The sequence below is a fragment of the Lagopus leucura genome, unplaced genomic scaffold, assembly GCF_019238085.1.
Source record: "Lagopus leucura isolate 7727_CA_CO unplaced genomic scaffold, USGS_WTPT01 Super-Scaffold_100002, whole genome shotgun sequence".
In the NCBI taxonomy this organism is placed as follows: Eukaryota; Metazoa; Chordata; class Aves; order Galliformes; family Phasianidae; genus Lagopus; species Lagopus leucura.
This window is the reverse complement of record NW_024962263.1, coordinates 217,540-232,383: the sequence shown is the minus strand read 5'-3', so window position 1 is coordinate 232,383 and position 14,844 is coordinate 217,540. Positions and strand designations below refer to the sequence as shown.

Below are 14,844 nucleotides of genomic sequence, written 5' to 3'. Positions count from 1 at the left end.
TTCTTTTTCTTTTTCTTTTTCTTTTTCTTTTTCTTTTTCTTTTTCTTCTTTTTCTTTTCTTTCTTTTTCTTTTTCTTTTTTTCTTTTTCTTTTTCTTTTTCTTTTTTTTTAAGTCACTGCATTATGACTACTGCATTGACTGAACAAATATTTTTACTTTGGAGTGAAATAATTTCATCTTCTTGTTTTTCAATACCTCCCCTCACATAAACTGTTCTGTTCGAATCAGTGGGCTTTTCTGTTGCTCTGGGTCAGAAAGTAGAGGTTTAGGAGACAGAATTGTAGCCAATAGCCCTCAATATATAGTAGTGCAAACTAAATGAGTGCTTCTGCTCTGGATGTGCAGAGGGATTTTTTAGTTTTTTGATTGTTCGTTTGTTTCCTTCCATTCTGTTTGCGAATATTACGAAAATAGGATTCTGTTGTGCATATATATAATTCAACACCACACCGCATGGTTAAGCACGCTGCCTGGGACTGCGCTAAATGTGGTTCTCTGGTGCCATCAAGTGCCCACTGCTCACTGCTGCTTTACAGTATTGAAGGTAAAAGTGTACTTTAATTGCTGAGCTTTCTGTCTTTTCGCATGCATCTATTTGCTGGTGAACAGAAAGAAATATGTTTTGTTTTGTATTGGTGTTTCATCAATATTTGTACATAATTACTCTTTTTTATTTCACTGATCAATAGACAAACCACAAAAGCCTTTTATTTTTCTAACTAAAACAAGAAAGAAGTCTAAGATTGTAGTATGGGTTTCCAGAAATTAAGGAACCATGCAATCATCAGAGCAAGATTCAGCCTCTGCAAGGACTCTGTATAGAACATATCTGATGCCCACCTATTTTTACAGTTACTACAATTCTGCATGTTTCTCAAGCATCTTAGGAAAGCATTTCTAGAGAAGTCTGTTTGCTAGCTACCCAAAATAACAGCTGCTTGATGTGGGGGCTAGAACTGCTATTAGAGTTCCATGCACACTTTCATTTTATAGTCAGAATCAGTAGCATCTACGGAAATGGTCTCTGAAAGGCTTGCAAAAAAACCCACTCACCTGTTCTTTCCATTTCTTGAGTTCAAATGTTCTCTTTGCTTTCATGTTTTCATATACAGTGATGAAATTCCAAGGGTTGGATTTGTCCTGGCTTATGGGAAACATCAACTGATAGCTCAGCATCTGATCCTGTGTCATTTCAGAGCTTTCTAAAGGTATATCCTCAGGCTCGGTGGAATCTGGAAAGGAATTTTATTAAGGTGAATAACTACAGTGACCTTTAACACTTATTTCTCCAAAGGAAAAAGGTTAAAAAAGAAAGAGGAAGACCTCACACACTCTCCCCCCCTCCTCCCCCCCCAAATCCCCAGAAAAAATGTAATACCTCCAACAGATCCACTTCAGCTGGAGAAGAAATAAATTACATTAAGCCTTTTGTTGTAAAGTCATTCTGGCATGGAGAAATGGTTCCAAACTTAAAGAGGGTAGATGTAGGTTGGATATAAGGAAAAGGCTTTTAGAGTAGGGTGGTGAGGCACTGGAATAAGTTGCCCAGAGATGTGGTGGAAGTCCTGTCCCTGGAGACATTCAAGGTGAGGCTGGACCAGGCCCTGAGCAACCTGATCTAGTTGTGGATGTCCCTGTTCACTGTAGGGGAATTGGACTAGGTGACCCATAAATGGGTCCAATCTAATCCTTCCAATCTAAGGATTCTGTGGTTCTATGATTTGGAATCACTCCACTCCTAAAGATTGAGCTGCAGACTCTCTGTCAGAAATGAAAAATCTTTCTTGACCACAGTGGGTTGTAGCTGCTTTGCTAGATGCAGAGAGTCTTGAGAGAACCTTTTTTTCTTTTTCTTTTTTTTTTTTTTTCTTTTTTTAAATCAGTATGTGTTTCAATTTTTACTTAGGAGGTGATTTGGTCCAGACTTGAATTCATGGTATCCTGTAGTTTGTTCTGCAGCTTGCCTCACATTTAACAATGGGTAGCAATTCACAGGAGTTGGCAGATGCACACCTTGGCCTGCAGTGAATTGAATAGTCAGGGAATGGAAGAAACTGTTTGTATTTGCCTGAGCATGGCCCCTATGCCTGTACCTAAGTTAGAGACTGTGAAATCTCTGCTCTTTTGCTAAAAGCAAAAGAAGCTTTTAGCAATTGCAAGAACTCATAATGGTTGACGTGTATAAACTTGTTGTATCAGGGCAATTAATCATACAGTGACCAAAAATAACCCCTCCTTTTTTTCCCCCCTTTTGATGCTGCTCAGGGGAAAAAAAAAGAAGATTAATCTATAATAATAAAGAACGAGATTGTTATATCTTCCTAAGTGAGGGAATCTTAAGCGCTCAGTTTACTACGGTATAATCTCAGTTTACTTCCACTAATGGTAAATACTATTTTGATTCAACCATGACTGCTTTTCATATGTTACTGTGTTTCACATAACTGTGTTTCATATGTTCATATGAGTTACCTTACCATCACTACATGAACACAGCTGCAGAGAAGGCAAAAAATGATAATAAATAGTAATGTAATGAAATAACACTGAGGAAGTTCTTAGTCAGCATTTAAAGTAAGATGCTTGATATGTCTTTAAGCTCAAAGACAAATTAATAATGCACTATTTAAGATAAATTTTATTCTTAAAATGAATCCAAACACAAAATTTGCTTAGGTATTTTCATTCTCTCTCAAGACTTTTGGAGGTGTCCATTGATAAAGTTGTGAAAACATTTGACCTACTCTAGTTACTGTTTTATTACAACAGGAAAACAGCCTACAGTTCCACAAACCTTACTGTGAATAGTCTGCATCTTGCCATTGCTTCAGTGGTTTTCACTTGCCACCTGGGGCATAAAAGCCTTCTCTGAACATCTCCTGGATCTGCAACAGGATGCTTCACCTCACACCCATCTGAGCACATTTTCCTTGAAAATGCCATCTGCATTTCCTATGTTTCAAACGCGTGCATAACTTTGTCCATCCTCCCAACCTCCCGTTTCCCTGTTCCCGCAGCAGACCCGTCAGTTCCCAGCCCACCCGCACGGAGCGCGGTCGCGATCGGTCCCTACCTGCCGGCTCAGCTGAGCGCGTCCCTCCAGATTCGCTGGCGGGCAGACACTTTCCTTGGCCCTGGATGAGGGCAGAGAGCGGCCGGGTCACCCCCGACGGGATGCGGCAGCGGAGACCGTGGCGACAGCGAGTCGTGTAGACCCCGCACGACTGGCCCGGCCCGAGGGCGCAGGTCTGGCAACAGCCGCAGCCAGGCTGCCGAGCCGTCTCCGGGCAGCCGGGCTCGACGGGCGGGCAGAGGGCCAGCTTCTCCTGCGTGCACGGCGCACAGTGCAGGGGCTGCGGGGATGCGGCGGCTACGAGGCGAGGGCCCAGCAGCGCCGGCAGCAGCAGGGGCGGCAGCCAGCAGCGGCTCAGCAGGGACCGCAGGCAGTTCATGTCGCTGCTGAGGGACCGCACCTCAGCGGCGTGGGGAGCTGGAGGCAGGGTGCATACGTACATCCTGCTAGCCCGAGCCATTTATGCAGCCATTTGTCTGGCTATTAATCTTTAACCTCGAGTTAACTATTATCTGAACTAGGGAAACGTCATTTCACTGAAGGTTCAAGTTCCTGACCGCTATTCTCCTCCCCTTTCACTTTCCTCCTTTAATTATTTTTCTTCCAGACGTGCAGGATTGCCTTTATTCCCTAACCCCATCTCTCTTCCCTACCATAGTTATCAGGGAAAAAAACCTGCAGAGGGGAAACGGGCAAAGAGTAACAAATGAGTGGGTGCATCCCTTTCCTCTTTGCCCGTCAGAAATGCCTCCCGTTTTTGGCATACAGGGGTCTCCCACCTCTGGATTCACTTTTGCTGCTGCTTCTGGCATGGGAGAAATATCAATCTGCATAATAGGCACTTGACAGAAACCAGTGTTTGTCCAAGAACCCAGAGACAAACAAGATAGCTCTGCTTTTCTGACTGTCATGTTAGCCTCTTCATCTACTCATATTTCACCTTAAAACAATCTTTCTCTTTTTTCCTTTGCATACAGAAGTTGTCACTATAATGAAAGCAAAAGCATTCAGCCTTCACTGTACTGAGCAGATAAATCCTAGTATTTGCAGTATGTATTGAGCTTGAAACATCAAATTCCATTGTCAAGTTACCTGAAGTAACATGATTTTGGGTTGTGTAAGGGTTTTTTTTTTTTCTTTTTTTCTGTTGTTTTTTATTATTTTCTTTTTCTGTGTGCATGTGTGAAGATGTGTCGTTAGTGTGAAAGTGAAGCAGAATTGTAGTGTTGTTTCGTGTTTTATTATTCACTTTCGTTTCTATACTATTGAAGCCAGAGTTTTCATTTATAATTTAGTATTTATTGCATTTTTAACTCCCTAACATCTTAATTCAGTTCTTGCATTATTCATATTGGTTACAGACTTTCGTGACTTAGAGACTTTTTCACTTTACTACTGCATCTTCTATTGGTTTTCTTTTTAAAATTTTCAGGCACTCAATGGAAAGTTAAAAAAAAAAGAAATCACCATACACAAAAGGTAGCAGCTCTCAAAACTCACTTGCATTTTTAAGCATGCTGAACAAAACATTTTAAAAGAATTCTTTGGATTTCACATGTCTGTGAGTGAGAGTAGGCTCTGTCTGAAAACCCAGTGCATGACAACTTGTGCAGAAAAATTCAGCAATTAGGCTTTCCAAGGTCTAATGATTATTTTCCCTTTTTTAAATTTTTTTTTTCATGTATATCTGTAATGGAAAATGATGATTCTTCTATCAGTGTGTGAGGTGAAAATATATATAAAAATATATTTTCTCCCTCCTTCAAAGAGAAAAAAAAATAGGCAAAACAAAGTCCCTTGCACTAAGGACCATATATATATATGTGTGAAATGTAGAACCATCTGAAAAATTCAGAGACCCGAATATCTCATATGCATCTGTAAATGCATATGCATGCATTTGCTCACTTGTCTACAAGGGATGCTCCGAAAGTAATGCCTCCTATTTCATTATATTGACCCATGACATCAGAAGTGGATGTTGGTGGTATGGCAGTAGAGGCTGAATCTTCCACTGATTTTGAGCACAAGGTCCAGCATAGCACTTTTTCTTGTGTATTCCTTTACCACCTGGAAGATGAAGTTATCACCAACACATTCCAGGAATCTCTACAATTTCTGGTGCCCTACTATGCTGTCCCTCCAACAGATATCAGGGTGGTTGAAGTTCCCCATGAGTACCATGTTTTGCAAATGTGAAGCTTCTCCTATCTGTTTATAGAGGGCCTCATCCACTGGGTCTTCCTGATCAGGCAGTCTGTAGCAGATTCCCACTACAATGACTTCTTCCTCTGCATTCCCTATCTCTTTAACCCTAGCCCATAAACTGTCAGCTCCTCTTCTATCTCCAAGTGTAGTTCCAAAGACTCCAGCTGGATGTTAATGTAGAGGGCAACACCCCCTCCCTTCCACCCCTGCCTGCTTTTCCTAAAGCATTTATAGTCATCTATTTCTACATTCCAGTCATGAGAGCCATCCCACCACATCTCAGTGATACCAGTGACATCATAGCACTTTGGACACACACATGCCTGCAGCTCTTCCTGCTTGTTTTCCATGCATCAGTGTATCAATGTATTTGTATCATGTATCAGGCATTTGAGTTGGACTCCCATTGAGGCTGATTCACCAACTGGAGTTCCCTTATTCTGTACTTTAGGTGCTGTCTTACTGGCCTGTGATCCAACTCAGAAGCTCCCTCAGAAGACCAGATTTCCCAAACAAGTTCCATGACATAAATAGCCAAAGCCCTGTTCATGATACCACTCCCTTAACCATGAATTCATTTTCTTAATTCTATCAGTCATTTTCCTCCCCACTCTCCTAACTGAGAGGATTGAGCACTATCTGTGCTCCTTAGTCCTTCACTGCTGCTTCCAGCTCCTTGTAGTCCCTCTTGACATTCTCCAGGTTGCTAACAGCTGTGCCGTTGGTGCCTACATGACCCAGCAGCAGTGGGTAGTAAGTAGTCCATGGGATGTACAAGGTCTGGCAGCCTCTCTGTCACATCCTTGATGCAGGCTCCTGGCAAGCAGCAGACCTCTCTAGATAGCAGGTCAGGACAACAAATGGGTGCCCCTGTACCCCTCAGAAGATGATCACACATCGCTATCACCTTGCACTTTTTCTTAGCTGCAGTAGCTGCTATGTAATGGGGAACAGTCTGACTGCCTCGCTCAGCTCTGATGACTTACCTGTTAGAGTTTCTTGTTCCTTCTCAGTCTGCAGAACCACAAAGCAGTTCTGCAGAGGCACCTCTGAATTTGGGGCAGGCTTGTTCCTCCTGTTAGTCTTTCTTGTGGCAATATGCCATTTCTCATCACTGTTGCCTTTCCCTCCAACTGGATGTGCCAATGGAGAAGTTCGGGGCTGTTTGGCTCTGGACTGTGGATTCAATGCAGACTGCATGTGAATCCGGCTGTCTTCTTCTAGCTCTGCCTCCCTGATAGCATGCAGCTTTTTGACTGTCTCCTGCAGCTCAGCCACCTGTTGCAGGAGGTCCTGCACCTGGGCACATCTTACATAGGCGAGTTTGCCTCTCACCTCTGCTCCTGGAGCAAGGTCCAGGCACCTTCCACAGATCACGATCTGCACAGCTGCTTCTTCCTTTAGCAGCTCTGAGTGGAGGCACTGATTGTGTCCAGGGTAGGTTGTGCACACTCCCCTGCCAGAGCTACAGCCTTAGCTTGGCATCACGTGCTCACCATTCTGCTTTGAGGGTTGGCTGGAGTGATGCTAGCTATAGGATCACTTCGCTTTCTTGGTATTTCTCTGGCAAAAGAAACCCCCCCAGACCCCCTTGTACCTCGAGATCAGTTGCTGCAGATCTGGCTTGGCTGGCTCTGAAGCAGCTGCTCTTGACTCATTGAGTTGAGATTTTTCGTTGTGAGGCAGCTGGCAGTATCTGAACTGCCCAGGCAACTACTAGCAGCCTTCTTGAAGAAAGATTTTCTTCAGCTTACCTTGTAATGATAAATAAACAAACAGAAAAACCTTACAGATTATAAAACATTTTGAGGGTGTTCATTTTGCTTCTTTTATGGTTGCAGGTCACTCTATATGGTGGCCTTGCCTTTCTTTTTTAACTTGCTATCCTCTCTATGATAAAAAAGGAAATCTAGGACTCTGCTTAAAACAAAATTTGTAAAGTAGTTACATGAATCCTAAGGAAGGGTTTCTTTTCCACGAAGCATTTCCCAGTTGTTTCTCAATAATTCTTAACCAATGATCTCATTTCTCATGTTAAATAAAGCTTGTGAGCTTTTTTTCCCTTACGATTGCATGAAATTTCTCATAGAAGATGAAGTTATATACAGATATATGCAAGAGATCTTTATCCTCTGATCACAAAAAATTCTATTGACTTGCCAAGTAAATTCCTGCTGGGACTGCTTCACTGGCGTGTCAAAAATGCTTAAAAAAAAAAAAAAAAAAAGTGGAATATCCCCATAATTTTCCTTTAAAGAAAAGAAAGGAACTGTTCCCAAATTGTAAGGTTAATATCAAAAACTATTATGCAATATATGAACATACACACATGCACATATGCATGGCATCTAGCATATGAAGACAAACAGCTGTGAAAGAAATGCAAAAAATCTACTGTCCCTGTCATTTGTCCCCTGCCAAATATGCTTTATGTCATCTCTATGGATTTTAGTACTTTTTTATTCATGTCATTTATAGTGCTTTGGTTACTGATGAACCCTGAAGATAAGGAGGTGCTCAAAATTTGTTTTGTACAGATATTCTGTAACTTTTGCAGAGTGACTTCTTGTATTTTTTTCTCAGCAATTAATTCTTCTAGAATATAGAAAATATTTAAGAAAAACGTCAATGAATTAGTGCAGAGAAGAAAAGTGAGACTCCAGCTAGAAAAGCATTTCTGTGTCAAATTATGGTTAATCAGGATCAAAAAAGAGAGAAGAAAAAGAGGAAAAATCATTCCCTTTAGTGCCTAATGCATTAAAGCATTTGGGCATCAAATACAGCAAATAAAGTGTCTTGTTTCCAATGCTGTGTGTGCACAGACCGGTCAGATCACTATTTTCCAGAAGTCCTGATCTCTGCTGGTAAGAAAGGTTACAGAGCAGTCTGTTAACCTTTGTGCCATGGTCTTGTTACTCCCATCCAGGGATGGCTCAGAGGAGAGTTTTCCCTTCTAGAGAAATAGTCCAGACACAATGCCAAGCTGAAACCACCCTGGGAAGTATGAATTTCTGCGTGGACTGTTAATATAAAAATTTGGTTTCACTCCAACTACTCCTGTCAACAGTGCTAAACCTTGGTAGGGATATCCCTAGTACCACCCATGGAAATGAAGGTTTTTCAGTGCCTACCAGAGTAGGATGTATCTTAGCAGGAACTTCAAAATATTTAACTTATCCTGTTTAGCATTGCCTCCTGAAACCTAAACCAGCATCAGCTGTTTAAACCTCTTTGCATGTTTCTGTTCACTACGTATCAGCCAGACAGATAGAAACTAAAGGTGCTGTTCTTTCATCTTTTTATCCTTTCTATAATTTTAATAAAAATAAGACTTAGTCATAAGATCTAAATCGTAGTAAGACCTGAGGTCCATTTTCTCTGAGTGTACTGTGATGTGGGAAAATGAAGCTTGTGGATGAACTTGCCTGAACTATTCTTGCTGCAAACAGCAGTCTGAAAGTCCCAGCAAGAGGGCAAGAGAGATGTTCCAGACACCAAAATGATAAAATGTTAGAAGAGGAGCATATTTCCTTGGATCATTTACAATTGGCTTCCACACTCAGGCAGTTCACCCCTATACTGCTTGTTGACAAAACAAACAAACAAACAAACAAACAAAAAAACACAAAAGAAAGTAAAAAAAAAACAACTTTGCTCAGCTGCTTTTGTCTCTGCTTTTTGTCCCAGGGTATTTTTGGTTTCAGAAATATCATTGTTATTCATCATTATTATTAATATTTTTGCTAAAGTCAGTAAGAATACCTTTCAGGTTTCAAGCCTCTATTGTTTTGTTAGAGCATGAGGGACAGGACTTCAGGACTTCACTCAGTTCTGCAGATAGCTCAAGGCTCGCACTAAACACCAAATCTAGGTAAGCTGCTGTGAGGATTCAGGGCTACCTCAGATATTTAAACATTATTACCATTGAATTAATGTCTGACAGTTAGAAAGACTGAAAGACTTTGACGCCTCAGTGCAACCTTAATCTATGTGTATTTACAATTTCAAGCTCTTTTGAGGGGATCAGCAGTGAAGTTTAGATAAGTTCATGCTGCCATAGGAACAAGGATGCACAGAGGTGGTAGCCTTTGTTTGGAATCCCTGAAGCTTTCAGTGAGGGGACCAATACTTGCTGACCTCACAGAAAAGAAGGTTGGAGCAGGTTCAGAGAAGGATTCCAGCGACCACAGAGATGATCTGAAGGCTGGAGCACTTCTCCTATGAGGAAAGGTTGAGGGAGTTGGAATCATTTCATTTCAAGAAGAGAGGGCTTCAAGAAAACCTCATCGTGATCTTCCAATACATGAAAGGGGCTTAAAGGCAGGAAGGGTACTGATCTTTTATGCAGGTAGATAGTGATAGGATAAGGGGAAATATATTTAAACTGAAAGCGGGGTGCTTTAGGGTAGATGTTAGAAAGAAATTCTTCAGTTAGGGAGTGGTGAGGCACTGAAACAGGCTGCCCAGAGAAGTTGTGGATGCCCCATCCATACAGGCATTCAAAGCCAGGCTTGATAACCCTGTCCAAAGCAGGGGGTTGGAACTAGATTATTTAAGATCCTTTCCAAACCAAGCCATTCTGTGATTCTAAGATGATCTTGCATATTTCTGCTGTCTATCTCCTTGGGGCTGGAAGTCAGATTAGCTTCTTCCTCTTGCAGGGTCTTAAGACAAAGCTATTGGTCTGACCGTGACACTGCATGCTATTACTCATCAGTCTCTCTCTGATTTCTGAATACTATGCTGCTGGTGACTTCCTCACACCTCCTGGCCACCAAAAGCATTTCTGAGCTGGGCACACTTGCATGCATGACACACTCTGCCATGCTCTGTTTGCTGGTCTTATTTGCTGTGCTCCTGGTCCCTTGCACCCACCTAAAGTCTACTTCGCATGAACACTGTAACAAAGAGCCAGTTTGATTCAGTTGCATACTGTATGGGGTTCTTGTGACAGGAAAGCATACCTTGAAATCTTTTACCTAGGCATTTTCTAAACTTTTCACATCCAGTTCTTCTCCCAGTAAATTTGTTGGCAGTGCTGCCTGCACTTTTTTTCCCCCGATATCTAAATATATGTTGTGGTTTTCATACCAGAAAATTTGAGTATTCTGGTTCTAGGAAGAGACTCTTTGTTTTTCTATCTTAAGGGTATAAGGTATTTCTTTTCTTGTTGCTAGATTTTCCTCTATAGGAGAAATCGTAAGTTTTGGAAGGTTTACAGTATCTGTCAGTGGAAGATTATCACCACAGGAGACAAATCTGCAATGAGATGAGGAGGTGAAAGTATAAGGCAGTCAGAAGAGGACATGGAGAGCTAGGAAAGGACAAAAGGATGAAATGGAGGACAACAGAGATGATTCAAAATGCAGCAATGTTAAGCAGCAGCAAGGAAAGATCCTTCTTTCTTCATCCCTTCGCATCCTTCCATCCCTCCTTCCTTCTTTCTTTCTTCCCTTCTTTCTTCTTTCCTTCTTTCTTTCATCCTAGGAGTAACAAAGGACGTTTAAACTCATTCCTCTTTTCATTTTAAAAAAATAAATATGAATTTAAAGAAAACTAATAACATTCCTTAGATGCAAGACAGTGAGTCACTGAACTACGATGAAAATTTAACCTTCTTTTCTAATAAATGCTTAGACAAAGTAGAACAGCTTTGAAAGGTGACACTTAAAAGCTGTGACTGCAAAGTAAGCCTAGAGATGGCGATTACTGGTTTGTGACCTCAGGCTCTTTGATTTCAAAGTTCTGTTTCAAGGGAGAAGGGGATTTGAAATGTTTTGTCATACTTCCTAGAGTTTTACCTTGAGCCCTGCCGAAGCTAAAGGCAGATGGTTATATGTACTCCCTGGCTGATGTCTTCTACAAATCTCCTTTGTACTTATTTCAGGGTGGACAAGTATGATTGGTGTAGCTTAAGTGTTGTGAGATCACATGCACGAGTAATGCCAGAATGAATGATAGCAACCAGGAGCTGATGCCAGGTTCTGCAGGGTTAGCAAACCTGTTAGGACTGGCTGCAGTAAAATAATAATGAAACAATAAAATTGTTGAAATTAGGCACCCAGCGTGGCAGTATGACAACTGAGCAGCAGATCTGAGGTTTTCTAGGGAGAAGACTGCATCTTAGCATCTCCTGCATCTGGGCCTAGGTCTACTCTTTGATAACATTTTCAAATGATAGGCAGTAGCTTCAACTGGTCCAGCTCTTCTAAGATTCTGCTAAGTTCAGTCAAAACTTTGTTGTTGTTTTTTTTTTTCCTCTACTGAATCTGAAATGTTTTAAGAGGCATTGCAGACTGCAATGGCAGACAGAGATGAGGAAGTCTGTAGACTTGTGTCTTGATGCTATGGAGGACAGATCAGCGACACCACTGTAATATTATTACTCAGTTTTTACTATAGGAATGAATGTATGTTGTGATTTGGAGAAAAAAGTTTTCCTGTTTCCCACTGTTACTCATTATCCTAAGACTGTTCAGCTAGGATCAGCAAAGATTTACTCAGTTACCAGTTACATGTAAGTTTGAAATATGTTAAATATGCATGGTAAACATTTTCTTTCTTCAACCTGTTTTGCTTCAGCAGCATGCCAGCTGGGTAGAGCACTCCCAGTTCTGTCAACAGGAGCATTACTGTTGCTTCAGGGGGAACAAGGCTGAACTCATAAATCCAGGGTGAAAATATTTTTTGTATCTTCCCTGTGTTCTTGGTAGTGTTTTTGTTCTTCTCTATCCAACTGCCTGCTTAGTCATTATCAGCAGGTAGATTGTGCAATATCCATTCAGAAATAAGTGTACTAAAAACAATTCCCTAGGTCAAGGTCACAGCTTAATTCCTAAAGGAAAAACACTGATCTAAAGGAGTACTCTCAGGGGGAAGGCTGTTCTAAATTTGCAAACATGCTCAGTGTTACTTTTGAAAGCCACAACAAGAGCTCAAGAACATAACACAACTCTGACTCATTTCCATTCATGCTAAAAAGGTCAGCTTTTTAATACCATAATATTTTTTCAAAACACAGTATCTGGAAGGTTATCTTCTCATGAATTAGGTGCCTGTAGTCTTAAATCTTTTCCAGTCTCATTATCTACTGCTAATAAAAGGCCTATTTTAAAGTGATATTAGACTCTGCAGCTCCCAGTAAGGGTTTCTGTACACTGGGCTGTTATTGCAATATAAACATGCATAAAGGAACTTTGCACCTAGTACAGTTCACTACGTAAGTAGTAATTCATCATTGTTGCTACTGGTGGATGAGCATTAAATCAGATTAAAACAGCGCACTACTAGAGTCTCTCAAAGTAAATTCATGTATCACAGTAGAAAACTAACCTAACTATCATTATATTACTTGGGAGTCTGCTGGAGAAACAAGTGAAAGTGCAAGCCTTGTAAAGAACAGAAATGTTAGTTTTTATTCTTTTTTCCTCCAGTACACACGTGCCGCACAATAATAGCAATTATGTGTAGTTCCAGTTCCCTTAACATTTTGGCATTCTCTGGGGACATCATTCAAAGGCGGATAACGTGTAGTTTATTACTAAATAGACCTGATTGAAATCCCTTAGTATTCTTACCTGTAATTAACAGTAATACTGTTGCTGTAGATAATGAGTCAAAAATATTTCAGCAACACCATGAAATATGAATTAATTCTACACACATTTTACCATGAAAAGCTATCAGCAATATTGTGATTTTTCAAAATCGATGAGGATTGGAATTATTCTGAGATAAATGCTATAAATTCATGTGATTCTTTTTAAGCATTCTGCAGAGAGGAAATAGTAGCAGTTTCCAACATCTTGAAACTCCCCAGTTTTATATGCCTGTCTGATACAGCTGCAGGACTTGTGAAGACCCAATCAAAATCAATTCTATGTTACCATTCCAGGCAATTAGTTTGCCCCCACTGAGGAAAGTCTCCAGGATTTTACTGCTTCCAACTAGTTTCATGAGCTTGGCAGGGAGTAGACTTGCTCCCAAGAAAACATTAACAGCATTTACCATGTCCTGAATCTTAGGAAGCTTTGTGTTGCCCTTGAATAAGACTTTTTAGCATCTGTATTCCCTGGATCCTACTTGTATTTCAGCTAACCTGAAAAAAGGACTGAGCAAGACTTTCTCACCAATTGCATGCACCCTTATCCTGATAAGGACTGAGTCTTATTTCAGACAGCCTTCAGTGACTTCCATCATGGATAGGTCAACCTAAGACCAAGGCACTGTGGAGGCATGACAGCTGAGACTGAGTTTTGGCAGAAGACTGACATGAAGTATCAGAGGAGCCTTTGAAGATGGAAAAGGAATACAGCAATGAAAAAAATCAGGCATAAAAGACTGTTTTATAAGGAAGGCACCACTAGAGGCCAGATTGAAGAAGATTGAAGAGGCCAGATTGATTAAATAGAGACATTTGAAGACATGAAAACAGGTTCAGGAAGGAGGCAAGAGTGACTCTGAAATGTAATTAGTAGAATGAGAAGCAGCAGCAACATCAAGATTTTCTGAGACCAGGGCAAGAAGCCTGAGAAAAGAATAAGTGCAGCTGGCTGTCTGGGATGGTACAAATAAACAAGAGAGAGATCTGGGTCACTTGGATTAAGTGTTGGGTAATGTGGCCAGACTAATCTATGCTTGTCCTACGGGTAGAGGAGGGTTTTATTCTAGCTTTGCACTTGTCTGATCTTAGTTCAGCCCCCTGCACAAATCACAGAAGCTGATAAAGTCCCTGATGAAAACATAAACCCAAAGGAAATAGAAGCACATCTTCAACCATGCTATTTCTTTTCCCCTCAAGAGCAGCTTGAGATCTACATTCAGAGAGAGTTTCAGTTACCCGAGGAGCCTGTGGTGCCAAGACAATCTGCATAAATCTAACACACAAGTAAGTGCCAGAACATTAAACATCAAACCAAGTGAGTATGCTTTGACTAGCAACCTGAGGGTCAGTATCACCACTCCACCTGGCTACCACAGAAAGTAGCATCTGAGGACCATGCTGCTCCCTTGAGCAACACTGGAGAGTTTAAGGTCAGGAATTACTAGTAAAACGTGTCCTAACTTTGCTTAAGTCTTAAAGGAAGCCATAAAAGCCTCAACTCTGCTCTTGTATTTTTGTGCATAACACAGCTGCAATTGGTTGGCAGAGACCATGGTTCTACTTGTCTATAGTTTAGGACAGGAGACAAGTTTCAGTGAGTGTAAAGGAATAGCAATGGTTTCTCTTGCCTCTGTCTATAGCTTGCAACTCAATTTGAACAGGATCTCTCCCCTTTGGAGCAGTTCAGTAAGGGGAAAAACAGATTGCTGGCTTCAAAACTAGTAGAGTCAGATAAGCATCTGTACTACAACCACATCAGAACAGGCGTGAGTGGTAAATCTGTTGTGGGTCCCTGTCACTGACACCCTACTGATAACTTAGAAGTGACCTGCCTAAAGCTTACGTTACATGCAGCAGCAGGAACTAACACAAATATTGTACTTTTGGGATTACTTTGACAAGTGCTTCACAGGCAGCTGCTTTAAGATAAAACATCAATCTACTCCAGCATCTTTAGAA

The 14,844-nt window shown here is 41.0% G+C and overlaps 1 protein-coding gene and 1 long non-coding RNA gene across 3 annotated transcripts in view; one reads left to right on the top strand and one right to left on the bottom strand.

The window, feature by feature from the left end:
* Positions 1–3,537, bottom strand: part of IGFBP1 (insulin like growth factor binding protein 1) — a 6,336-nt gene extending 2,799 nt beyond the window's left edge. For both annotated transcript variants that reach the window (XM_042868939.1, XM_042868938.1), the window contains exons 1-2: positions 3,075–3,537; positions 1,055–1,233 (exon numbers count right to left, since the gene is read on the bottom strand). In XM_042868939.1, the coding sequence (XP_042724873.1) occupies positions 1,055–1,233; positions 3,075–3,534 (639 nt within the window). In that variant the 5' untranslated portion in view covers positions 3,535–3,537. The remainder of the gene's footprint in view (positions 1–1,054; positions 1,234–3,074) is intronic.
* The window catches only part of LOC122178668, a 59,281-nt gene that overhangs the window by 19,645 nt on the left and 24,792 nt on the right, over positions 1–14,844 (top strand). The window lies entirely within an intron of this gene.